The 24,647-nt window shown below is 45.1% G+C and overlaps 1 protein-coding gene across 2 annotated transcripts in view; it reads right to left on the bottom strand.

Moving 5' to 3' along the window:
- Positions 1–21,842, bottom strand: part of LOC134633038 (glutamate receptor ionotropic, delta-1-like) — a 592,754-nt gene extending 570,912 nt beyond the window's left edge. For both annotated transcript variants that reach the window (XM_063481897.1, XM_063481896.1), the window contains exons 1-2: positions 21,376–21,842; positions 2,970–3,125 (exon numbers count right to left, since the gene is read on the bottom strand). In XM_063481897.1, the coding sequence (XP_063337967.1) occupies positions 2,970–3,125; positions 21,376–21,457 (238 nt within the window). In that variant the 5' untranslated portion in view covers positions 21,458–21,842. The remainder of the gene's footprint in view (positions 1–2,969; positions 3,126–21,375) is intronic.
- Between the last annotated feature and the right edge of the window lie 2,805 nt (positions 21,843–24,647).

The following is a 24,647-nucleotide window of genomic DNA, read 5'->3' on the forward strand; positions in this document are numbered from 1 at the left end:
TCTGATGCCAGCGGTTTCTGAGAAAAAGCAGAAGAGGAGGAACTTTATTGCATTCAAGAGCAGAGATGTGCACCACGACTGAATAGACAGAGCACCACCTACAAACACCACCTTGTGGTGTGCAGAAACACCCAATCACTGAGCAACATGTACGTCTGCACAGCTAAAGAACAAATCCAGTGCAAACAAATTTCCAACATCTGCTCTCAGGATGATTTTAATCGAGGCTGTTTCCACTTGACATTTTGCTTCAGGGAGTCCTTTGTGCTGTAAAGGATTTATTTACATCCGTGACAGAAGAGTGAAAAGTCAACATGCTGTTGTTTCCAGTCACCATCACCGTGCTAGCATCAGGTGCCGCCTGAGAGAGTGGTGTCAGCTCAGTAATACGAGTGCACTTCACAGTACAATCAAAATGCTATTAATATTGTAATTAGATTTCTGTTAATTAAAAATTACAGGACGTATGCAGCCTGGGGAGATTTATCTACCCTCATTTCCCTCCGTTAACCATCTTCAGGAGCAAAACTGACAGTTTTACCGCAGCTCCTCTGAAACACCTGTTTGCACGTGATCCAAATCTTCTGGTCCAGGCTTTCAAATGAACAAGTTCAACGCCATATTTTCTCTATTATATTTACCTCTACTGCACCTCGTTTCCCTGACATAAGGAAGAAGTCCACATTTTTCAAGTTCCACTTGAAAACACAAAGCTAATTAAGGTGACAGCTCGGTTCTGTGTGGTCTGACTGACTCTGATGAGCTTTCTGGAGGAAGTAACCAATTAAATCTGAGCTAGTCTTACAGCTGATTAATGTGAAGGTGTTCATCACTACCTGAGTCACCTGCTTTCCAGCGCTGCGACGGGCACTAAAGTGATTTCGCTGATGTTAATTTGCAGTGGAGACAAATGCACACTGTTGTGACATGATTGTCAGCCGTGGGAGGTTAGACCACGCACATCAGAGCACCGAGGTGATCCAAACAGAACAAAACACTCGGAGGAAAGAAAAAAAAAAAAAGATTATGTGCTGCAAAGAAAACTTGCAACCTTAATCTTTGAGGTCCATTTCTCACAGCAATGAGCTGATGCATCCCAAAGTTATGATGGACGATGTGACAGTGCGGACAGAAACATTCATACCATAAAACTTTATTTATAAAGCACAACAACAGGGCTGACCGAAGCGCTGCACGGTCACAGCGCAAACAGAGCGTAAAGGTGAAACACACGTCTTTCATCTTTTACGCTCTGGCCTGCGAGACTTAAAAACAACTAAAAGGATTTTAAAATGTTCGTAAACAAAAACTTGCGCTCTTACTTGCACCAGATAAAAATTTATGTTTTGCACCAGCTGTGACTGAGCAATGGAGGCCCGGCTAACTCTGATACAAAGCAAGCTGCAGCAATCGAGACGAGATGAGGCTTGATTTTTGACAGCAGCTACAACTGGAACAAAATCAGGATTTTACCCGTGCTTACATGTACTGTTGGATCATTTTCATACCTAAATTTGTCTGGTATGAGTCTGTGGAGGTAAACTTGGTAGAAACTCTCTTTGCATTGCTTATCCATTTTTATTCTATCTAGCTTCTACTGAATCTGCTTTGTCCTGTTGTCTCAGTGTCACAGTTTGGATCCTCATCTGTAAAGAGCAGAAACTCATTCAGTCAAATTGATAGATGGTGAACCTAATCAGCTGATTGGACAGCTTAACCCAACATCCCTGTTCATGGCACAATTACAGCAGATATTTGGTTTCACTTCAGGACTTCATCACTGTTTGCCCACTCCACTGAGATTTGGTTTCTTCCATCTGGACAAAAGCTTTTAAGTCCCAAAGTGCTGAGCGGTTTGGAGTATAAAAACAGCTTTGTTCCAGCAGCCACCACTCAGATGAACAAATCATAGCTTTTATATATCTTACATGATGTGGAAGCAATTTTTCCCCAGCACTGTGTTGTAATACGCTTATCTGTTGTTTGTGTCGCTTTGAAAAATGTGCATTTGAGGATGGATGACTCACCTGCTGCAAACCAGATCTACCTGTGGGTGCAAATAAAGAAAACCGAAGCTGAACTTGAGATATTTTCAGAAAGAAATCGTGTCGAAATGAACACCGGCTGCAACAAGTGCATCATCACCATCATCCTCGAACGGCAATACCAACATAAGCACCACACTTTCATCCTCTTTCCTGTCTGCGACGGCGTCACCTTCCCCCCCGGCACATGTTAATACCCCTTAATCATCTTCAGCGTCATCCTAATCACTGCAGGGATCCTCATCCTCGACACTCACATTATAATCAGAACCATCGTAACATTCATCAGCATCATTATCAATATCAGTTATATCCATTATCGTCACAACAGTCGTCTCATCACCAGCATCAACATCAGCGTCATTAACTGCAGCAAAACAATCAGCATCCTCCAGTCTAAGCTTCATCATCCACATCATCACGGCCTTTTCTGCAGCCACGAGCGTACACATAAACAAGTTCGGCAAATGTGTTCACAGCCACACGAGCTCCTCTCAAAGTTGAGAGGCCGTCTGTGCAGCTGGGCTCAGTGCTTCCCCCTAGCTTCCTCTGCAGGGAAAACAGCGAGGGAGAGAGAGAGAGAGAGAAGAGAGAGAATGAATCTCAGAGGAAACCCTGAGAAACAGGAAAGAAGAGGCAAAGGACGGGCTCTGTGGAGCTGCATGAAAGACAAACAGCATCCTCTGAGAGCTCGGGCAGAGCGGCTGCAGCTGCCGTGATTTAAACAGCATTTAGGAGGTTGATACCTGGGTCATTAGCTGTGAGGATACCTCAGCGAGAGGCGGCACCCGCACAATCTAAAGATTAACAGTCCAAGGCAGGAGTGTAAGAAGCAAGGAAACCAGGAAACTGCAGAAAGCACTGCGGTCGAAAATCATCTGACACTCCCGCCATCGCGTGACGTAAACGCAGCAGCGGCCTTACCTTCCTGCACCGCCTGGAAAGGGTTGTTGGGCGCGATGAGTTTAATCGAGTGTGTGATCTTCTCACTCTGCAGGATGTCGTCGTTCAGACTGAGGTCAGACACGGCGAGCTGGAACACCTGATCGTCCTGCACTGCGTTCTCCTCAAATATCGCACCTGGACAGGTAGAAACAGGGAGTGTAAACAGGTTAAGGACTCAAACACTGCTCTACTGAAAATACCACCCAATTATCATTTTATTATCTCCACAGAAAAAATATATAATATATCTCAGCAAAAATCAGTATTCAAATTTCCTGTCAGCTAGAACACATGGTCTCCGGTCCTTTATCAGTACAAACCACTGAACTCCTGCAGTCACTAACAGTGTTGTGTATACCATCACCAAAGAAGCACCATAGTGTAATTACTCTAAGGTATGAATGCACTAAGCATTCTCATGAGAGTTACTAATCAAAGAATTGCATGTGGTTTATCGTTTCTTCAGTCATATCCACGATGGGTGGACAGAGAACGACAATCTGAGTTCATGCAGGACTTTGAACAAAGACGTCAGAGCTGCCTACCCTAGGCCCGGACGATATGAGAAAAATCTAATATCAAGATTTTTTTCGGGTGGGGGGGCTATATCGCAATACATGATATAAATCACAATATGTTTAAATATCCTTGAAAAATAAATGTTATTTTTAACCACATAGTACCTAAAACTGCACTGGTATACTCATTCAAATCGACTATTCAGTATTTTTTTTTCTACTTCAAAAAATCTGAATAAAATGTTTTATTTTAACCAATTTTTTAACCATCACTTACTGTGACAGTAAGTCTCTCTGTGGTCAACAGCAGACCTTTAACAAACAAAAAATACATCAAGAAAGAATTCACGAGACAAAATAAAACTATTGAAACTAAAAAAGGTGTTCTTTGCTACCTGTAATATATAAAATGTATAAAATATAAAATGTGATGAACTCAAATTACAGAAATAAAATCTAGATAGTGACTAAAAAAAACCGACTGATCTAGAACAGTCACGGGTGGCACAGCTGGTTTAATTAACGTTTTCTTTGGTGTGTGGGGAGATGCTGACAGGCAGTTTAAGACTGTTTTCATTATGCAGTGTGTAACAACCCTTATGGTGTTATAGCACCACTAGGTGGGAGGTTGCCCTACTGTTGTAGTAGTTGGGGGAGTCTCCTAGTGGGTGTGTGAGTATAGCGGCAGCCATTACATGCTGCTCGTGTTCTGTTCTCAGGAGAAACCTTACCGGTGTAACGGGCTGGCGCCCTGTTGTTTGATTTAACTGACTGGCTTCGAGCTATCCGGCTAACCTCCACACCACATGCCCGCTGGACCTGCTAGCCGCTCCTTCCTCGCCAGATTGCTGTTACAAGTGGAATAATTTCAGGGTACTGCTACCCTTTGTGGCAGTAGTTTCACGTTTTGCATTTAGTTCGACATCCAAACGACAGCGAGTCTCTTACTCTCGCTGCAGTCGCCATATTTTTCCCTCTCTGGTAGCGTATAAACACACATGCTCAGCGCAGTGCGCCAGGTAGAACATTTTCAGGTTGGGAGGGGTTATTAATGACGTATTCGCAGCGTGTGGGAAAAAATACTTACAGTGAATTACATGCAGATAGCTTAATATTGCCATGGCAACCTATATGGCAACAGTGGTTACGATAAAGCCATTTTAACTATGGCACGCGAAACAACTCGCGATACATCGAGTATATTCGATATATCGCCCACCCCTACTTCCCCCTGTTCCGTTTTTTGAAGCGACAAGAATGATGCTAAAGAGCAGACCATGTTCAGCCACCTGAAAAAACCCAAAACAAGAACTCCTTTCTTATGCAACATCGATGATGCAAACACAAACCACTAAAAACCCAAAAGCGCTACACAGAGTTGATTTCAATCGTGTCCTTGAATCCGTCTCCTCACATACAAGCACAAGTTATCGAATAATCAGACCACATCATAGCTTAAAGACTTCGATAGAGCTCTTCTCTCTCAGACTGCCGGTTTACTTGTGCTTCCTCTGGTTTTTTAAAAGTAGAATGGGAGGTAGAGCCTCCAGCTATCAAACCAGTAGCGGGGTCTGATAGTAGATATCAACAGCTGCTGCAGCTGAGAAAGACTTCAGGATCTGGGTGGAGTGTTTTACTGCACGATGCTCACGAGTCCCATCGTTGAGCTGATGCATGCATTTCATTTTATGAAAAAGCCAAAGGGGAATCCGTGGTGAGAAAATGAATAATAAACATATATAAAATGAGCTTCTGTCCTGTTTTAAACATCTACGCAAGTGGATCGAGGGCAGAAATGGACCGAAAGGCCTACAGAGGGGCAGACGGGTAGACAAATGGACGGGCTGATGAAAATTTCCAGATTCTGTTTGGGAAATTTGTCATGCACAATTAAGAAATTCCTGCCTACGAGTGAGAATTCAATTTGCCAGGCTGCTTGTGCTCATTCATCTCTCCGAGTATCCAAATGAACTCTGCTCAGCCTCGCTGTGGATTTGAAGGCCTTCCTCGCAGGGGACGCTGTCTAGCCTCTGGGCTTGATCAATCAATCATCCATTTTTGAAATTGCAGTCAGTCGGGCGTTTTCAATTAAGAATGAGGCTTGTTGCACCTGTCAGAGACACGGTGGGGGGATTGATGTGAGGTTTATATTTCTGCTCGCAGCCACAGCAGACTGGTGAGCCTCAAACTTCAACAAGTTTAATTAATAATGAGTGCCAAGGGGAGAGGAGGTGGACTGTATTTCTGTGAGCTCACAGTCGAACCTCCCAGGCTCTCTGCCACTGTCTGCTGCAAGGAAACTGGCAGAATTAAAGGGCAAGTTCATCCAACAGGCTAAAATACACGACTCCCCCACTAAACACCAGCCACACCATTAAAGGGGGCATAAACTCATCGTTTACAATGATCCCATTACACTGATTTTTAGTTTTAGTGTCGTTATTTTCCTCTGTGTTATCGGTTCTGTCACTGGTTAGCTAACATAAACGAATGCAAGTCTGTTAATAAAAAAGCATAGCATTATTGAGGCACTGCAAATTATTTAATCCCAACAGCCCCAACCAACCAACCACATGACGTCACGTTCCACACTGACAGAAGATGGCGCTAAACATGTTTTGAAACTTTAAGCTCTTCTTTCTTAAATCCAGCTTCACAGACAGAGTTACATCTATGTCAGGTTATGAGAGCAGGGCTCAGTGGTGCCATAGCCTTCATGTCCCCTTTAAAACCTCTGACTGATAAAGATAACAGTGAACACAATCATCTGCCGGGGAGTTAGACAGCACCTAAACATTAGTGCAGACCAAACACTCGGTGAAGTGGTTTCCAGAACGACAATGCACTCTAAAGTCGAAGGAACACAACAAAGAGTTGAAGGCTGATTAATGAGCCTCAAAACTCTTTGATCCCAATTACAAAGGGCAGATTTTAGAGTTGTTGACTCGGCACTTTTTAGTGGCAGAAAGTGGGGCTGACACAGTAACAAGCAGCCGGGTTGTAATGTTGTGACTGAAGAGTGGAGTTTAAAGTTTAAAAAATAAAGTATGACCGCATGTTCTGAAGATTATTCACATATGTAGGCTTCTTCCTGTTAAAAGGGTGGTTTTCCTTCTCACTGTTGCCAACTGCCTACTCATAGCGGGTGGCATCTGGGTCGACCATCTTCCCTGGGATTGCGCAGCTCAGTAAAGGAGGACCTCGGGGTTTCTCCAGCTGAGCTGGTCTTTGGTCAGCCCCTCCGTGTTCCCGGGGAGTTTTTGCCTGAGACCCTTTTCTTTTCCGGGCCTCGTGCACCACTGCCTGCCTGACGTTTTTGTTCCGAGATCATTGGACTCCTCTCACTTTGTTTTTGTCAGGCATGATGCTCATCAACCTCCCTTCCGTCCTCTTTATGACAGCCCGTATAGAGTTATTAAGCTGGGCCACAATCATTTCATTTTGGACTTTGGGGGTTGGCAGGAGGTAGTTTCAGTGGACCTGCTTAAACCTGCACACAATCTGCAGGATAATCCGTTGGTGCCAGCCCCTCGCCGCGGCTGCCCACCTACAGCCGGACTGTTGGATTCTGCCCTTTCCTTGGAGAGCGCCCTGCGCCCACCGGTGATTGAGGAACTTATGGCGGTCTTGACCCATCGTTTCCAGCCTGGTCCCCGAGCTAGTGGGCCCTCAGCCTCACCCAGGGCACTATTAAGCCCCGGGCCTTGGAATAGTGGATGGTTCTGCTGGGTGTTGGGGGGGGGGGGGGGGGGGGGGGTCTGCTTGCTGCTCTGTTTAAGGTGCAGCTCCCTCTTTGTGACTTGATGACAGACAGCAATCCAGTTCAGAAATACACATTTTTCCCCAAGCATAGCTGCTGCCAACTGATCTCCAGTCCTGTGTGGCCGAGGCCTTAGGAGGTACTAACCAGGGGGTCCGTGGTTCAATCTCAGTCTACCTGGCTGCATGTCAAAGTGTTCTTGGGCAGATAACGAACGCCTTGTTTCAGATCTGTAACAGACTCAGCAGCTAGCATGTGGGGAAAAGCAAGTTTAAAGATGTGTGGGTCCAAGATGTGCTGATAACTTTTTAAAATTGGGAATCCAAGCAGCTGACTCACATGTGAAACCAGAAAAGCTCCAAAGGCGCTCGAGTCTTTCATGTCTGCCGTTATCAGCCCCGTTCAAACACAGACGTGCGCGCCGTTCAGCTCAAATGTTTCATTAAAGTTTGCTTTAACCGTCGCTGCACTGAGGCCTGAGATGTCACGGCTCCTGCTCATATTAAAGTCAGCACCATTTCTATGAATCGCTCTGCAAGCACGTTTCAAGGCTGTGTGTCCTGAATCAGGACAACTGAAGACATTTGACATTTGTAAAAACACGATTTGAAGTTTCCACCAACCCTGATCCAAATGTTCGGTTCACTACATCACACTGAGGATATTAAACTTTGATTTGAAATTATGACTGTTCACTAAACGGCTGTGCGGATTACTTTATTAATGAACAGGTGAATTGCATCTTACGGGTTATTTTCATCTCTCTCACGGCACAAACCTCCTCCAGTGTAACTCCACCCATCCTGTTTCCTGCTTCTTCGCCATGCTGTTCCCAACAAAAGCAAACATATGTCCTGCCATACATGCACCGCCTGCAAACTCTTTAGTCTGCCTACACTCGAGTCCTAAAACCGCAACAAAAGAGCCGTCACATGTTTAACACCTGCTATAGTGAGTTGCACAAATCACCCCTGCAATCCGCACTTGTTTCAAAAATCCCGGCGTCCATCTGTCCTCACATACTCCACTTTAAATTGGAGGACAGCCTCTCTTTGGCAGGAGCTTCTTTCCTTCTGCCATGGCGGTCCGTCTGGTGAGACAAAACTGTGCAGACTGAAAGCAAATTTCTCTCCTGGGACAATAAAGATTTTATATACATGACTGTAAGGTGAATACAGTCTGAGAACAAATGCATTTTAATCTGACAGGCTTGCTGTTCCAGCAACAGGGGGAAAACAGTCTGGCCTCTGCGAGCTTTAATGAGGAATGACGATTATAATCGAGACATATTACACTCACGATACTATCTCACATGCATGAAAGCTGGGTATCGACCAGTATTACATGAATGCCTTAAAAACGTGTTGTCAAAGTATTTCTTGGCATTTAAACCACAGTTTATTGATATCCACAGAACGGCTTACAAACTTTGATGGATTATTGAATTTTATGAATAAGCTGAACGGTTAATAAAGACCACAGAAATGTGGGAATCCTGTTTAAGTTGGAAAATTAATGTGTGGCTTGGCTGACCTTTCCAGCATATTTGCAAACAGTCCTACGCCACGTACAAGGTGGGAACTTCACACCAGCCAGCAGCCAAAAACCATTTATTTGCCACCGATGCAAATACAATGTATTGGAGCGGCTAAGTTTATCAAGCCCCCGCCTCTCGCTGGCAGGTAATCAACCAGGAGTCCAGGGCTGTGAGTCCCAGAGCTCAAGCTGGGTGGGAAAAAAATATATATACCAGAAAAAGCAGCTGCTTTATTTGGGGATTTAGCAGCTTCTGAGAGCTGGGACCATAAAGTCTGGCTTCTTGCTTGACCTATTAATCTCAGAAAGGCTTTATAGCGGCTGGGACTCTCACTGGGTCACAACGTTCTCAGATTTTATTTCCCACCACCTGCTGCCAGCAAATAGATTTTATTTAGAAGAACATTTCCCTCCAATTATTTATGCATTGCATTTGTAGCAAGAAGGCAAATGATCGACAGCAACGTCAACAGAGGAAAAAGTGAAGCAGTGTAACCGTCTCCATCATCTACACACATTTTACTCCAAAGTTAAAACTTTCAGTGGAGATACTTTAAAACAGGGGGACAACGTGGAGCTGAGAGGCTTGTTTTTCAGTTTGGTGAGCAGTACAAGAGATTAAATAATTATTTTATTTTTATATTAAAGTTTAAAAAAAAAAAAAACAGACACTAGAGCTGAGTGGGAAAATATGCTTTTTTTTTTTTCAGGGCAGTAATTACACTTTGTGGTTATGGATGAGGATTTTCAACTCTTGTCCTTGTTTGTGCTTTTCTGTACACAATATACAAATAAAATACAGTTTTCAGTCAGACTAAACTGCAGCAAACTGAAGATAAATAAGGAGAATGAAGGCTCATTAACTGGGTAGGAGGAGGAGGGGGGCTGTTCTTATTTTTAAATCTTTACCTGTATTTGGTTTAATCCAACCTTTACAGATTCTCAAAGTCCCCCAAACCACACACACACACACACACACACACACACACACACACACACACACACACCCACCAAAAAAAAAACCCATGTAACAAGAGCGCATATAGAGATGGGACAACTGGAAACAAAACTCAAGGAGATGGCAGAAAGCACAAGAGAAGACTCCACAGAGACGGCACAGGTGATCTCAGTTTAGACGATAACAGGAAAGGTAACAAAGGTAAAAATGAAAATGAAGCCACGTGAGGGTCTAACATTCAAAACAACACAGGAAGTGATGTAAAAGACTAACAGAGCGAAAGCAACACGAAACATTCACAATCACATGGCCGAGGCTGAGCCCACCCAGGGTGCAAAAAAACATTTCTGCAGATATTTCAATTCACATTCAACTTTCTGACACCAAACAGTGACTGTGAGGGAAACCTGGGGGGAAATCCACAGTGTCTGACTGATATATGTGTAATTCATGACACCTCCACCCTGCCTTTGCAAGTCTATCAACGCATGACCGTGACAGTATGTCTATGAGCACTCACACCATAGACAGCTTGTGTGTAACGCTGAGGCCTCAATAAAAAGGGATGAGAATGCGTCTTTCATTTAGGACTGAAATCTCTGTGTTACGCTGATTGACTGCTTGGTGCCTGAATACTTTTTATTATGTATTGACATCCTGATGCAGGCTGCATGGAAAGGATTAGCTGAAGGAAAGAAACAAAATCCAGCGGGCTTCAGGTCTGTTCAGGAAAACACTCGTACAGCTGCCTCCCTCTCAGCACCAAGGACAGCTCCTGTGACTTCAGGCTGGCTCACACATGAGATTTCCTCACATTAGCTTCTCAGCATCCACCAGAGTGCCAGCAAATCACTTTGGGTGGGGTTAGGGTTAGGCAGCATGTTAGCCACATGTTAAAGTAGATTTCCACTGAGGTTTGCCCAACAGGTCAATACGCCACATAAAAAGGAGTGGAAGCAAATATAACCCCGACCTGTTACTGAAAATGTGGATGTTAAGAAGTTATGAATGACATCCATTTACTGTGAAAATCAGGACTCCTATAGATCATTTACTGTTCTGACAGCCTGCATCAACAACAGCAACAAATAAATAAATATAAATATATATATAGATGCTGTCAGTCATGGTGCGTGACGCCGCCTGCCACAGTGGGACTTTTATGATAGTATCAAGACGACGCCGGCTTTGGTCTACCTATCCTGGCTCTGATTTCTGTTGGGCCGTTAATCAGCGGAAGAGGCCGATGTCGGCACCCACAGTCATTGCAATTACACTCACTCCTTTCATCACCCTCATACAGGAAAATCCATTCCTATTAAAGGTTTAATAAGTGGTAATACAAAAGGTGCCATTTATCTTTCCAGCAGCCCATGTGGCAAATCCCTGGTAGGCTAAACTACAGGGAAATAAAACATACGTGGCAGAACACTCAACTGTTATGACATGCAAGAGTGCAAATTATTCTTTACATTGTCCTCCAGCCTCCCTCAGCGAGAGGTGGTGTGGTGGATACCGTCCTGCCCTCACCAGGATGCTAATGACAAACAGGACTCTACAATAACCGGTTTAAAAAGCTTAGTGCTGGATACTAATACTGTACATGTTCATTTGTTGTGTGACTGTGGAGCTCATTAAATACAATTTGTTATGAGTATATGAGTATGTTATGTATGAGTATATATTGTGCTGAAGTATTCTTATACTCATGTGTAATTACAGAACAGAGGTGAAATTAACTGGGATGAGGAAAGCAGGCGAAAGAAGAATGAGCAACAATATAAGTCCTTCAAAGAAATGTCAGGGAAAGAAACACCAAAGGCTAAAATGATTAATGCTGAGCTCAAACTTCCAAACAAACCTGGTAGGTTGATAACAAATTTTAAAATTCAAAACTTGAACCAATCCAAAGTTTTCTGGCTAAATATATTTAATCAAGAAAGACCACTAATACCATCAAGTCTTTAAATAGTGGAAATATTCAAATTAAAACAAACCAACATGTTGCTCCATCCTTTGTCAGTGCCATTTAAATCTGCCTGAGGCAAAGCTAAAGTTTAGTTTGGGTCAAAGGTCACACACAGTTAGTCTGTCAGCTAGCAAACACCACATCTTAGGGGCAGGTATAAAATAAAACTGACTATAGACCACAGGAAAGAAAATCACGAGGACTTATTCATGAAAAAAAAAAAAGTGATTGGGAAGCCGAACCTCAAAGAAGGATCGAGTATTTATGCTGTCAGTGATTGGCTTATTGAACACAGGTCGGCAAGACAACTGGCAGGAAACAGAACAATGAGCAGAAGCCACTGTGAAATGCATGAAGGTGGATGTTTATGAAATAAAACAGGAAATGGATTCAAACCCAAGACAAGCATAGACGTATAGGAGTGGTGCAAAACGACGACAAATTAGAGAAGAAAATGTGACAAAGCTGAACTCGTCCTGTTTTTCTCTATACTACAAGTACCACTGAAGAGGAAAAGCTCCATTTAGCAGGTTTGCATCAGTAATGGCAACCAAAACAGAAGCTATTTGCCAATCAAGGTCAGGTAATGTGGAGAATTAGTCTTCACACCCGCTCTGTGGAAACTGGATATATTATTCTGATCCCGATCCTGGACACAGTGGAAGTGAAATGAATAATATGGAGGTTTAAACACAAAGCAGCACAACAACGAGAAGATTTATAGCAACCAGGAGTTTGGGCGACATTTCCCCAGAGTCCAATGGAGGATGCAGCGGAGCTATTATCATAATTAAACATCCAAATAAGCGACGCTGCAGCACCGTGACCTTCAGGCGTACAAGGGGAAAAAAAACTGTCACAGCAGCCCAGCTCCTCCTGCCTGTGAGCACAGAGCATGTTCTCACAGTCAGACATCAGCGGCCTGAAGCTCGACTCCATCCTCAGCCTTTCACTCAAACCCACAAACTTTCACCTGAGATGTGAAGCACTGAGCTCCTCTTCCTCATGTTCAACAGCCAATAATCTTTAGCAACGCTGATGCCAATGAAACGTGCATATGTGCAGATTACCTTTGGCTCTCATAACAGACAGTCATATACACGAGATCAGTTCTGCTGTGGAGACATTAAGGCATATATTAAGATCCACCGAGCTGCTGCAGCTGGAAGAGCCTGTTAAACATCAGCGAGCAGCAGCATCTAATACAAGAAATCCAACACGAGAAGCTTCAAATTAAATCGGAAGACATGACGGGCCGTGTAAACTGGTAACGTGTTGTAATGTACCGACGCGTCAAAGCTTCAGCATCTCAAAACACAGCAATCATTGGGCCACGCTTAGAATTTAAAAGATGTATCTGCAGGACGGGGTTCTAAAATCTATCTCTGCCAAGAGCTACCCAAGCAGAGCCTGTGCACGTGGGCATGTGACTTCAGTTTAGCTGGATTAAAAAATAAATAAATGAAAGAACTAAAAAAAAAAAAAAAAGTAAATGCCAAATAAAAGACTCCAAATACATTTACAGAAAAAGGGGTAAACATTGTGTGTGAGATGTGATGTGAGTTTGTGCACCTCTGCAGCCTCTTTACTCGAAAAAATTTCATCTATTTGAACATTTTTAAAAGGAAAAAGCTCAAGTGTTTGTTTTCCCCTCATCCTGGTTTATTTTTGTTTTTTTCCTTTCAGGCCGTCTGTGTTTTCCTTCTAATTGTCCTGTAGTTATTCAATTGAAAACATTATTTGTCCTCCAAAAGGCCAATTTCAGACAAGTAGGTTTGAAAACACACACAAAAAAAAAAACAAAAACAAAGCATCTGACCAACAACAGCCAAACTATGAATTATTCAAAACGGAATTTAAACTGGGGAATAATAACACCGATACTGTAGATGGGCAAAACATTTGAAACCTTTATTCAAATCAAACCAAGCAATCAACATTTCTCCTAACCGCTCCATCAAAAGCACCATTACCAACAACAATACTGGTTTGGTCGATAAACATGACCAGAGACCAAAGTCTAGCTTGAACCGTGATGTTCGGTCTGAAGTGAGGAGCAGTGAGGAGAGCAGAGGGCACAGGAAGGAGTGTGAGGATGAAGGAGGTCTGAGAGGAGAAGATCAGTGAGAACTTTGAAGGTAAGAAGCAAAATCTAGTATTGGACACGTCGAGGAATCGGGAGCCAATGAAGGTGGATGACACTGGATGTAACGTGCTGCAGAGTTCTACGATTTGGAGGATTTTTTGGGAGAGCAGAGAGAATGGCACTACAATAATCCAAACACAAGGTGAGAGCATGAACCAGGATCGAGTGCTGTGTTGACAAAGAAAAGGGCAAAGTCTAGAAATCGAATCTGCGGGGCTACCGATTCTGATGAGGGTGGTGAAGAAAAGAGCATTGCCCGAGATGACTCCAAGACTTTTGACACTATGGGAAGTGCGGACCTAACAACCGGTTCAACAAAGGAGCGCACAATTTTTTAATGTCTGACTTGTTTAAATTAAATGTTCAGTCGGCTACTTTCACGAGGGGAGCTTCTTCTGTCAGTCGCTTGAATCACACACCAGAGTAAGGCGGTTTACCCGAGCAGCTGTTTTGAGTTACAGCAGTAAGAAAAGTGGAACGTGGAAAAGTTCAACCCAACTGTTGAAATGACCTTTATTTTTCTTGAGGCATCTCAGGACGATCACGTAGACAGTGTATAAGATGGACGTAGCCACGGTGACGTCACCCACGGGTTCCTGATGCCCCGTTAGTCTCAAGACTCAACGTTTTCACCACCACCTCGATGTTTTAAAGATGGACTGGTGCACGCTCATTAATGAGCATTTCCTGCTGAATCCTCCTGTCTGACTCTCAGGATGACTTTGCAGAGTCTCAACTTAATATTTCATTCAGAGTGACGTCAAGCGTTAGTCTGAGCCCATGAAGTCATCAGGAGCATGTTTATTGAGTTCACCATGAAAGGAGCTGCTTCTGGGAGCCCACTCTGGTACGTCGTGTGGAATCATGAGCACTATTTTGAATTGGCTCCGGCAGCCACATCAGAGCTGGCACGCAAAGCAGCCGTGCCGGGCGTATTCCCGAGGTAAAACAGGCTAAACACAGAAAAGACTAAATGCCGACAATGTGAGGTTAATGTGAGAAATTAACCTTCGAATTCAAAGCAGCAAGTAACAGACAACGCTAAATTTTGCTAGCATCATCATATTTTAGTTACATGCTCAGATTTGCATAATTAACAGCAAAGAACAGGGCTGTGGACGTGTTGATGAAGAACACTGATACACACGTGTTCATCAGCACATCTCACTTAGCGGCCATGTGGGCTGAAACAGTCAAGTTTAAAGCGAACGGTTCTCCGTCCTGGTAAAACAAACTCAATTTTAAAACTGAGTTAGCATGCTGAGGATCAGTCGCATGACTTCTTTTAGTGCGAATAAATCAAATGTAGAGACAATCATCACCAGTCTGCACGGCAGCTTAAAACGGACCAAAAATAATGAAAGAAACATCAGCAGCAGCTTTCAGAAACCTGTTATTAGTCAAGCCGGCTCCTCTTCCAGGCCTGCTCCTGCCGACCTGCCCACACAGTCGCCTCTCCTCCTCTGTTTGTCACAGAGAATCTGAAGCAACACTAATGTTTCTCTGCAGAGTATTTTAATGCCCTCGCAGGGTCAAGCACTCTACTGCAAGCCACGTTCATTCAGTCCACAAAGTGAGGCTGCTGCATTATGTGAAAGAGACGCCTGCTCTTTGTTCAGTGTGTGCAGGTGGTGGAGGTAAATGGCCTGGCTAAGCCTTCACTGAGACAGTGCGGGAAGCCTTTTGCGTTGTTCCCTAACTGGGTTAGTTTATCTTATTTAGCGGTGGGGCGAGAAAAGGCCGCAGCTGTTCATTCGCGTTGCCAGCCTCAACAGATTGGATTCCTGCAGTTTGAGATCGCCTTTCCAAAGCCAGGCGACGGATGAGCACGGCTCTCTTCCTGCTAGCCGCCACACTGATGCCGTAAATCATCCCGAGTCAGCTGCCTGGCTCGTGGGATGGGGTAATCTCTCCTCCTCAGGCTCCTTATAAAAAGTGACTTGTTATCCGTTTGGCCTGAGGGGCGTTTAGAGGACCTTCAGATCTGGAAAACAGCCCACAGGGAACAGCAAGAGCTACAACCTGAGTCCAGCAGCATCAGGGAATGAAGGCAGACACCGACAATACGAGCTTGCATAGATAACATCTTTTACATAACAACGTCTGCATCGTATCCACAGCTGCTGAAGAATCTGTCACAAAAAAGAAATGGCTATGAGCAAGCATTAAAAACCTCAAAGTAAAGTATGACCACATCCCTGACTCTGCTCCTTCTTCAGGTTGTTTTGATTTCACATAACGACCAGTTTAAAAAACCATTACAATGAAATAACACCAGATATAAAGATGTGTTTTATAACGAGACTGAAAAACAGACAGTGGTGGGTCCACGCTCTCCGCTCCAAGCCAATGATAATATGGTCTAACTGGTGTTTAAGCAGGTGACTGTAACAAAGGTGTCGCCTCAAATCAGGAAGGCTCTGGGTTCAAATCTGCGTGGAGTTGAGAATCGGAAAATATTGGAATGGAAACAAAATGAAGCCACCTGCACGAGCTTCTGCTGCTAAAAGCAACACAAGAGGAAGAAACGCCACCTGTCCAGTGATGACCTCTGAGAAAGCACTCTGTGACAGTGAGAAGAAAAAAAAACCCATTTTAACAGGAATGAACCAATAACAGGACGAGTCTCTGCGAGGATGGCGATCCACTCATCAGCTGTGGTGAAGATGAGCGGGAAAGAAAGAGCCAAGAAAAGCACGTTGAAGCCTTCACTTCAGTTTGCATGCATGCAGCGACCCTCCGCTGGGGGAACGCGAGTCTTTACAAATCACACACAAACCTAAACTGATGATTTGTGCTCTGCTGTGCTGAAACAGGAACTCTGAAGCTGGCCTGAAATGTTATTGTGAGCTGTGGTGTTTCAAATTTCCCTTCAGCGGAACGAAGATATCTTTTATCCATTAAACATAAACATATGGGATATGCTGAGCTTCTCCTCTCTGTTGAGTAAGCTGAACGAATGTATTTGTCGAGTTCTGTCAGACACAAATGTTTGTCACGTTTCCTACAAACAACAGCTCGATATTGTCTCAACATGGCTGATTCATCGGTCTGCAGGCACGTCTGCGGAGGTTTGACAACCTGATATTTTGTCTCTTTTCATAATGATTTCACCTTCCTCTTCTCTGGAAAGAGATGTTTGCATGAGCCCCCTGAGAGCAGCCATCATGTCAGGACTGTAGCTCACTGACAGCTTGATGTCTGATATTTAATTAAAGGCCAACATTAATTCCAGCCCCATCCCCACCCGTTTGCAGCTCCTGCCCCTGACCTCCAATCAGACAAACTGATGTTCCTTGACCACAGCTTTCCTTCCCAGGCAGCTGTTTTTACTGATTTTGTGCACATTCAACCAAAGAGGAGGGAGGGCGGGGCTAATTAGAGAAGCCAGCTGCTGCTGGGAGGAGATGAGACGAAAACCTGCCCGGCCTCGGACCTCACAGAGCAGGATTTTACTGCACAAATGCCCATAGACACATTAAGTGGGTCAAAGGCTGAAGCAGGTTGAGTGAAGGTCACAAACCTTCACGTTTTCATCCGAATCGGCTTTTTCACAGATCAACCCTCCGTCCTGCGACACCCTCTGCCTGCCACTGAGCCACTACAGGCAGCAGCAGCAGAGAGGAAGGGACAAACAAACCGGGATATGTCACCGACGATAAGCAGCGCGGCCGGACGAGACAGATGCTCGGGCAGGGGTTTCAGGGGCCGACAGTGGAACATGTCACATCTGATCTAGGTTCAGCTGTGCTCTGCTGCCAAGCCAGACTGTCAGTAGGTTCAGGGAACAACGAAAGCCGAGTGACACAATCAGACAAAGTGTCTGCATCTACAAGGATGAGGCCAATCTGTTTTTACTGTATATTTATCCATGTACACATTTTTGCACATTTAAGGGTCTTTGATGTGTAAACAAGCTGCAACAACGATCATTTTTCACGCTGGGATTATGATTTGCAATGAGATATTTTGAGCCATCAAATGCACTGCGATCAATAGCAGACACAAAAGTGACACAATCCGGCCCCTACAGCCTCTCACTCGTCGATGAGTGCAACATCATGTTGAGTCACACTTTTTGAAGGGTCTCTTAATTAAGGGGAAAAGTGGAAACACAGCACGTCCTCACCTCAGAAACAGGAGCTTCAGCGCATGGCTGACATCATTCTGTCTTACTCTCTTCCTCCTTCTTGTTCTTTATTATTAGAATTTATAGAAATAAAAATAAACACTAATAGCATTTTTTTTTTTTAAAAAATCATATATCAAGCTTCACCAAAAGCATTTTTTCTTTGTTTTATTTATGTGAATTTCCTCAAATAATCGCACATAACTTATAATCTGTGGCATTTCTTCCATATTGGACACAAAGCAGGTGCTGTGGGGTTAGTGACCCTCCACTGGTGCTTATAACCCACTTAAGTCTACTTGGTTCCAAACGGGACCTGATGCTGGGGAGTTGAAATAAGAGCCAGATTGGAGCCAGTGTGCCAGAGCCTCCCTCTGATTCAAATTCAACTCTTAGTGATTCCTGCTTGAAACATATGTAAGTCTCCAAAGTTTCTGCAGTGTGAAGCCATCACTCTCTTTGCTCCAGATTTATTCTGGTCTGCCAGCTCTCCGTGACACTTCCACTGCCACCTGCCTTTCAACTCTTTCCCCCACACACTGACTTGGCCATAAACCCTCTTAGCTCCCAGATCAACCAACGTTAAAGTCTTTTCTCATTTAAAAAGAAAATTACAAGAAGTGTGAGAATAAATTTGCAAAACAAACCCAGGTGCAGCCACAAAAGAGGCCGACTGTCTGGTGTGAAAAATCCCAAAATAGCTTTAATTAAACTTACAGGAAGGAGCTCACAAAACAGGAAACGCAGGATGAGCCAAAGAATCCAACACACGGTGCAACTACAATCAAAGCAGGTGAGACGAGGCTCTGTATGAACCCACACAGGTCTGAGGAAGCACAGGTGGAAACAGTTGGGGTGGGAAAGACAATTATAAAGCCAGGAAATGAAACAGGAAGCCAATGAAGAGTTACACAAGAAATACTTTCAAAATAAAACAGGAAACCAGAGAATAACCAAAACTTTAAGTCTTAACTAAACTGGACACCACAATTGCCTCTTCATGGCAATAAAAGAAGAGCATCACTGGTTCTCTGGATGAATGATAAAACCGAGTGTACTCGTATGAAAGCTAAAGAACTCTTCATAGATTTTGTTGTTCTCTGTAAAGCCTTTAAACACTGTGCCACCGGGAAGCCTCGTAGCACCAGGCAGGAAGGTTTTATACAAAACTGTGGGAGAATAAATAAACCCACAGACGATCAATAACTGTGCTAACGCTTGTGCAGGGATCAAGGAAGATTTTCTGATATATTTTTAATGCATATGATTTGTTTTAGCAGGCAGGCGGGGGCCTAGCCTGCAGAAAATCACAGACTTGATGAGAATCTGGTTTGAAGAGTACAGTACACGCACATCCTGGTCAACAAAGAATCTTCACGTGTCTGTGAAGCAGAATCTGCAGGGCTCCACCACCAAGACCAACACCACATATATGGACACGCAACAATACGCCAGAGGTTGCAGGCGAGATTTGCACTCACAAGTTGCAACATTTACTTTCATTTTTCTGTCAGCTGGACACGAGCTCCTCCTCGCGTGGAGAGAACACTCTGAGCTTCTTTCTACCTGCAGCTCCGACATCTCTAAACTACTCTGTGTGGAAGGAGTGGACTCTTACGGCTTCTATTTTTCTTCTTTTAGCTCCCAAATTTGCTCATAAATAACACCAGCAGCACCAGCTGCATGTTCACGCCTGCTCTGACTGGCATCACCCCCCACCCCCTCATCCTACCCCTGATTTGTTGCATTTACTGTTCTGTGTTGTGGATAATCTGGTATCACTGTTCTCTCTTGTTGCCATGAGCCGAGTGAATCCAGATTTTCTCCCGAGGGACAGTGAAGTAGCCATCCATCTGTGCAGCCCTCCATCTACACTCTGAGATTCATTCTGTGGCGAACGAGGAGCTGCTGAAAAATGGCCAACAACAGGTTTTAATTCCTCTAAGTGTCATCTGTGCATGTACAAATAAGGACGAAGCCAAACCTAAAGAGCTGGCACACAAAGCAATCTACCACACGAGCCATCTCCATCTCAGTGCTGACACGAAGACTCACCTCATGTTAGTGGTGTGTGTGTGTGTGTGTGTGTGTGTGTGTGTGTGTGTGTGTGTGTGTGTGTGTGTGTGTGTGTGTGTGTGTGTGTGTGTGATGATGATAATGTTTTCATCAAAGCAGGAATGACATTTTTCTTAATGGAGATGCAACGTTTCAGAAGCAACATGTCACAGTGTCAAGTAGAAAGTGCATTCATTTGAAACTCAATAGCTGTAACACCCCCCCCCCCCCCCACACACACACACACACACACACACACAGAGACCACCACCAACCCGTGCTCTTTCTACAACCTCCTCCAACCACATCCGCTTCTCTCTCTCTCTCTTCCCTCTCCTGGCTCCAACCATGAGGCCACCGCAGTGCTGCTGCCGGCCCTGTTTGATGGCCGAAGCTGCAGTAGAGACCTGATTACTCTTATTTAATTATTTAATATTTGAAATTTCTCCTTTTCGAAACTGGTTTGCAGGCGTGCTGCATCCAACCACCTCAAGGCCGAGCGGAGCCTCTGAGTGGAATTAGTACAAACTGGGGAGTTTAAGTGAAAAGTGCGTGATTGCTGTGAGTTTGCGTCTCAGCCTCCCCCCTCTCACTGACTTCACTGCATCCCCCCTCAATTCTTTCGACTAAAAACAGAAAGAAAAAAAGTGTCTTGACTAAAATCCGGATCATCATATCAAGAAGGAGGCACGAGCAGAGAGCGGCGCTCACAGCCCGAACAGTCGGTGTTTGTCCCCTTTGTCATCTCTCCCCCTAGTGCTTTATTAACATTTCACTCACGTCCAATTCAAAGTTCAGGCTTATAGATGAGGGGAGGCGAGGGAGTGGGGAGGGGGGGTGGAGGAGGAAGAAGGAGAGAGGGAGGCGGATGGGTGAAGCTAAACCCTCCAAACACCCACGACGGGCCAGATTTTCCTGCCAGCCTCAGGTTTGGGGTTTTTTTTACGCATCCTTCTCCGGGAAGGATGGAGGGGTTGTGGATGAGATGCAGGGGTGGTGGGATGGCGCGGCGCAACACTTTGCGGGCACTTCTAGCAGGTCTGCGCTGCGTGGGTCTGAGGCTGGATGCAACCCCCCCCCCCCCCCCCCCCCTTCCCTACACGTTACCCTGGCACGGATCGGAATGATAATCAGCTGTGAGGTCGAGTCTCTTTTCGCCGGAGGAGAAGAGGCTGACTGACTGAAAATCAGCACCGAAAACTCAGCACTGAAATTCTTCAGCGACTCAACTTAAAACAGCAAATTTCCCTCCGTGCGTGGAGCCGTGGACACGGCTCTGCCTGCAGCAGGAGAGGCGCCTCGGCCGGTTCTTACCGATGTGAATGATGGAGTCGGCGCTCACAGTGTTGCATTGCAATATCCACAGGGAATGAAATAACAATATCAGCGTTTCCATCTCCAGCGTGAGCCAAAGGGGCGCATCCACGGATCCACCTCGCTGTTCTTGCTTCTTATTGTCTTTCTCTGTTTTTCTCCAGCGGTGCTGCCGAGCAAATCCAAAATAAGCGTCGGTGCGTAAAAGCGGCAGCGGCGGCAGAAGCAGCAGCGGCGGCGGCAGCAGTGAGGAGCAGTGCTGAGTGAAATCAGCAGCGAGTACTCATCAAAACGTCCAAGAAGAAAAACCCAAATCCAAAAAGAGCAAACTGTTGGCCGAAGTCGAGAGAAAGAAGACGTAGAAGCTCCCGCGGCTCCGGAGAGAAAGCAACCCGGGTGAGCGAGAAGGGAAGAGGGGAAGGATGAGAGAAGACACGGGGGTTGGATTCAGAGGTTGAGATCCGCCGGACGAGCAGCTCTGACTCTCTACCTCCGAGTATGAGACATAACACACTGCAAACTGCGGAGGAGGAGGAGGAGGGACGCTCTCTCTCTCTCTCTCTCTCTCTCTCTCTCGCTCTCTCTCGGTCCTTCTCTCCTCTCCTCCGACCCACGTGACTGCAGAGCCTCTATCTACGGCGCTGTAAGCCCGACCGGAGAAAAGAGAGGCGAGGGCTGGAGATGGATATGGAGGGATGGATGAGAGCGCAGCGCGAAGGAGACGTGCGGAGGTGGTGGCGCCCTGGACTCTGGCTTGGTGGCAAGTGGGCTCGTGACTCGTGGCTCGCTTTTATTTGTCTTTACCCCCGCCCGGGTCGAGCGGGGAGTGGAGCCGGTGATGAACTCGCGACAGCCCGGCGCGCTCTGCCCTCCGTCCGGAGTTCACGGACACTCTGCGGCCGCTGCGGTGACCGTGCTGCCCGCGTGTCGTTCGGTCACGTCGCGTGACTCTGACCGCGGTGTCCGTGCGTAAATCCAAGACCCACGCGATGTGTCGCGTTTTTCTTTTTGCTCTCTGGTGACAGAAAGACGAAGAGCACGCGGCTCCTCTGTCGCAAACGTCTCGTGCTTCTCGTGGATCTGCGTGGGTTTGTATGAATGAATGTGTTGGAGTGGAGTAGCAGCGCGGATCTGCGCTTCCTCCAGGCGGCTTGGATAGGTCGTGGGTGACGCGCTGCGCACTGACGGAGGTTTACACCACCCTAAAAACCAAACAAGTTCCTCTTTCAAGCGGTTCCCTCGCAACCGCAACACCTGTAACCCGTGACGTACTCAGAGCTCCGGGTGTCACACACGCAGGTTTTGGGCGTCGCAGCGTGCGTAAAATCTTCCCCCAGCGCTGAGTGGAGGCTCTACAGAAACGGTGCGGGGAAGAGCCAAACGCGGAGATTCGTGGGGTTTGGTTTTATTTTTGTTTTTTTGTTTATGCGTGGACGCACCGTGGCACGGACACGCTGCGAGGGAGAGTAGGGGAGTGATGAAGGCAGGTGAGTGTCTCCCAGCAGCCCTGAAGCTGCGGCTCTCTCACACCGTGAGGAGGATGCCTCCACTGCACGCGTCACTGCGAGTTTTCTGGTGACTTGAAACCACCGACTGTGACTGTGTCGCTGTGACGTCATGACCTCTCCCCCCGATGTCATTATAGGTGAACGGGGGCTGTGACGGACTGTGGATGGCTGCCACCCTGCGTGCAAGACTGCTACACGTGACCTTACAATTAAAGGATATTTCTTGTGAATCACTCAGAAATGTCTTTTAATTGTTCGGTTAAGTCTAGCTCTGCTGAGGAACCCGAGAGGAAGCCGAGAGGAACCTTCCAGCTGACGGTTTCAGCACCACGCGGGTCCGGACAGCTCCTCTGGATTCCCCGCACACTTTCTTTGTACGGAGTGTCAGAAGGGACAAAAGTATCTGCAGGGGTATCTGACGAGTCAAATGAATAAAATAATATTCACCAGCAGAGAAAAGCAGACCGCAGTGAGATTCGTTTAATAGATTCTTTAATCAACTCAGTAGAATCTGCAGGAACAAGAGTGACTGAAACAAACTGAAGCATTACTCTTATTGCAGTTCGTCTGATTTGTACTCCTCCCGTTCTCTCACTGAACAGGTGCTGATGAGGTTTCACATCAAACTGAGTGCTTGTGCAGATACATCACAGCATAGAGTGAGTTTATGTGAGCGCAGATGATGTTTTGGTTAATGAGGCTTCACCATTAGCCTTTGCTAATTTGTTAAAATGTGCATGAATGAGTGTGTTTATAGCAGCTGCTGGAGTCTGTACTGGGAAAACTGTGGAGCTTATTATTACTTCTGCACCCAAATATGTTTCTGAGCTGACGAGGATCTAAAATGAGCTCCGACTGATTGCAGCTCTGTCACTTTTATGCAGGTGACTGTGAATCTGTGGACAAACGTGCACTCTCCAGCCAATTACAAAATCAGCCAATCCACGTGTACCTCGCAAATGTTTTCAGTTTTGAATGTAAGAGGGGTTCACACTGTCATCTTCATCAATATACATTTATAAAGTCAGTACCCTCACCGGTAATAATCGTTACAGTCATCAGTGCTCATCTAAATGACATAATCCCTCCATTATAATCCTTATCATTAACATGAGGCATCATCATTCAATCAATACTCTTTAAAACAAATAAGTAGAAAAGTGCTGTGTAGCATCTGTGAGCAGGAATTAAACTTCTAACTGCAGTCATGCAAATAGTGATATTAGGATATGCCACATATCTAATATATGTTGTATTAGACGTCTTTATTTTACCACTTGTAAAGCATGCATCACTAAATTATTAAAATTAATTCAGAGTTTAATGGTTCCTCTACGGGTTGAGAAAATTCTCCTTCCTCTTAATTAGAATCAATTATTTTAAAAGTCATTATGTTAACTGAAAAATGTATTTCCAGGAGGAGTGAGCAGGTTTTCCTCAGCTAATGAAAACTCAGGCAATTTGGAGCTACACGGGTTCCACGCGACATTATTAGATGATGATATTAGATGTTTAATATTCCTGATGATTGAAATCTTCATAAGTAATTGACTTTTATTGTACCTGATTTCACACACACACACACACACACACACACACACACACACACACACACACACACACACACACAGAGCTGACCTGAAATGACACAGGCTTGTTAAAAGGAGTCTCTCCATTGGTGGAACATCACACCTCCTACTGGCAGCAAGCTGTTACTGCGGGGCTTTTATTCTGAAGGTGAAATAAAGCGCCTGAAGTGCAAAT

This window comes from Pelmatolapia mariae, linkage group LG8 (genome assembly GCF_036321145.2).
Source record: "Pelmatolapia mariae isolate MD_Pm_ZW linkage group LG8, Pm_UMD_F_2, whole genome shotgun sequence".
Lineage (NCBI taxonomy): Eukaryota > Metazoa > Chordata > Actinopteri > Cichliformes > Cichlidae > Pelmatolapia > Pelmatolapia mariae.